We start from the raw sequence: 3211 nt of genomic DNA on the forward strand, positions 1-3211 counted from the left end.
CATCTAATTTTGGTCTGCAAACTTAGGTTGTTAACCCTCCAGAAGAGAAGCTTATTGCTATTACCATACAACCTAGGCTGTTAAGCTTAACCTCACTATCTGGCTGAATATCAAACATCGCCCTGTACATTTTGAAAAGAAGCACCACACTTCCCTTTCCTGTAGCAGCATCACGGTGACCCAGCTACAGTTCCAGATGACTCCCAGCTGTATTCGCCTGCACTCTTTTATTTCCCAAAGCACCAATGGCAGGACCTCGGTGATGTGATGTGGCTGTGGATGTGGACTGCCCTCTAAGGCCCGGGTGTTAAAGGGCTGATCCCAGCTTCGAGCTAGTGAGTGGTGCTAGATCGTTGAATAGGAGGGGGCTGTGGACATCCTCAGGGCCTTAGAGTTTTATTCTTTTTTTTTTTTCTTCTTTAGTCAAGGGAGGGAAACTTTATTCAGGTTCCAAGGCTGCGGGCATTGGGCAGGTGGTGACCTTCTGGACAAGGGGCTGGCTGAGCTTTACTTGACCTTCATCTTGGGGTGCAGGTGGTTGGTGTGACCACACTTCTTGCGGCAGGTGACAGCACAGGGGTGCAGGTGGGCATAGCACTTGCGGCAGATCATCTTGTTACAGTTGTACTTCTGGGCAAGCTGGCACAGGGACAGCTCCATAATCCCACCTTGCAGTTGAAGCAACAGGTGCAAGGTGGACTCTTTTTGGATGTTGTAGTCAGAGAGAGTCTGACAGTCCTCCAGTTGTTTGCTGGCAAATATCAGATGCTGCTGGTCAAGTGGGATGTGCTCCTTGTCTTGGATCTTGGCTTTGATATTCTTGATGGTGTCACTGGGCTGGACCTCGAGGGTGATGGTCTTGCCTGTTAGGGTCTTCACAAAGATCTGCATCTCTGCATCTGCCACTTGGCTGCTTGGTTCAGAGCTGTATTCTTGCGTGGGTCTTGAGACTCTGTTCTTCCACTGTCTTCCTTTTGTTTCCTGGACATGATGAGCAGCTCTGGTTCCTCACAAGATCCCCCTGTGAGGTGTGGCCTCGCCAGAGGCTCAGAGCCCTGGGACCAATGGATCATGGATGGGAGTCTTTAAAACGATAAGATAGAAAAATAAGTTTTTCTTTTATCCCCCCCCACCTGCCCCTTCTTGGTACTGGAACTAGAACTCAGGGCATCCCATCGAGCTATATTCTCCAGTCTTTCCATCAGTTTTTTTTTCTTTTTTTAATTAATTTTATTGAGAAACAAATAGCAAGGAGACAGTCAAAAACGATTACAAGCACAGTTTCGATAACTAATACATTGCATATTGTTTTCTTACTGGTTATTCATAGTACAAGATGCAGACATGATATCCTGTCCACAGACACTATTAGAACAAATCTCTCTATTCAGTGAATTAAGGGAATGCAGCTGTATATCTATCCTAACTATTTAGAATATACAGATACAAAATGCTTGTTCATTATATCCCTCTTTTTTGTTTTTTTTTCCAAAGTTTTATTGATAAACAGCAATGAGACAGTTTCAAATCAAATCGGAAGTACAGTTTCAACAAATAATACACTGCATATATTCTTCTTAGTGGTTAATTGCTGTACAAGATGTGGACTTGTGATCCTATTTACAAACACCATTAGAACAAATCATTCTATTCAATAAGAGAATGCAACTATATATCTATCCCAACCTCTTTGAATACTCCATCAGTTTTTAACGTGAAACAGTCTTTCTAAGTTGCCCAGGAGCCCAGAATGGGCTGCAACTTGCAATTCTGCTACCTCAGCTTCCCAGAGTGCTAGCATTGCAATCATGCTCTGCTATCCCAGGCAATAATGTGTGTGTGTGTGTGTGTGTGTGTGTGTGTGTGTGTGCGCATGGGTGGTGTGTATTTGTTTCTGATGCAATCAGGTTATTAGTTGCTTTTGCTTAAAATGTAAGTGACTTCACATTTGCCTACAGATGCCTGACAAATATAGAAAGGAGGATGAAGTTTGGTATCTCTGCTTTTACTTTTTGTCCGTCTCCTTGTTACCTTCAAAGTTGGGGACAGATCTTCACGCAGCTCAGCTTGTGAGGGGAGTTAATCATGAGCACACTGCCCTTCAAAAACTGCGAGTACAAGGTTTCTTCACCCTAAATTTACCCAGCCTCCTTCCCTCCCTGTCAAAGCAGAGGACATTGAGAGAAGTTTGCAGAGAATTTCAGATACCAGAATTTACCCCATGGAAGGGGCACTCCTAGAAGTTTCCAGCCACTGCTCTAGATCTGTAAGCACCTTGGATTCTAGCAGAGCCTCCCCAAAACTGAGACTGGCCCCCCAAGGCAGGAACATGGGAGCCAAATTACCAGGAGCCTTCAAGCCATGGACATTTCTCTAGAACTACAGAACCAGGGCCAGAGAGTGTTCAACCAGACCCTAGCCCACCTCAGCATACCTTAAAAGTTGAAACTCTATGAGCCAGTCATGGAGGCATAGTTCTGTCAACCCAACACTGTGGGAGACTGAGGCAGGAGTGTAGTGATGTGAGCTTGAGTAACACAGGAAAGCTCTGTCTCAAAAAAAAAAACAAATTTAGCTTGGAGTGTAGCTTAGGGATGAGCATTTGCTAGCACCTACAAGCGTATAGTTTCAATCCCTAGCATTGAAAAAACAAAGCAAAGCAAAAGTTGCTTAAAAAATGTTTTTGAAGAGGTAGTTGTGAGGCAGGAGATCAGGCCCTGGCCAGCCAGCCAGGCGAGTGGGCACAGCTGGTCAACCACGGAGACCCAGGAGTCATGTGGCCAAGCCCTGCTCCTGCTACCAATCGGAGAATTGGATTTTTAATTCCGGTTCAAAATCAAGCAGATTTTTGATAGGATGGCCTGGATATGAGCTCAGAAAGAAAGATAAAAAAAAAAAAAAAAAAAACCAGCCCATAACCCCGTGGCCACTGTGACATCTTAGTGGCCAGCTCTCACTCTACAGAATGCACTTCTTTTCCTGCCTTTAATAAACGTAAAGCCTCACCTCCCTTTTGTGCTTGTCTTGTCCAATTCTTCATTCAGGACAGTAAGAACCTGGCAAGAATCTCTAGAACCCACAGAACCACAGGGCCCGGTAACAGCTGGGGGTGGATGTTGATTTGCAGGCCTGAGATTCAGTCTCACTACAAGCACACAAACATGTTTAAGCTTTATGAAGGGGCAGAGTGGTTTTCCTTGACTGATTTCTC

General features: G+C 44.8%; 1 protein-coding gene across 1 annotated transcript; it reads right to left on the minus strand.

Moving 5' to 3' along the window:
• Window positions 1–507: 507 nt before the first annotated feature.
• LOC101589147 (ubiquitin-like) lies at window positions 508–894 on the minus strand. Its single transcript, XM_012515071.2, has one exon. The coding sequence runs from the start codon at window positions 889–891 to the stop codon at window positions 508–510; it is 384 nt and encodes a 127-aa protein (XP_012370525.1). The 5' UTR covers window positions 892–894.
• Between the last annotated feature and the right edge of the window lie 2317 nt (window positions 895–3211).

This window comes from Octodon degus, unplaced genomic scaffold (genome assembly GCF_000260255.1).
Source record: "Octodon degus isolate 3935 unplaced genomic scaffold, OctDeg1.0 scaffold00050, whole genome shotgun sequence".
Classification (NCBI taxonomy): Eukaryota; Metazoa; Chordata; class Mammalia; order Rodentia; family Octodontidae; genus Octodon; species Octodon degus.

Excerpts from the sequence above, each read along its gene's own strand:
- LOC101589147 (XM_012515071.2), bottom strand. The coding sequence starts at position 891 with ATGCAGATCTTTGTGAAGACCCTAACAGGCAAGACCATCACCCTCGAG.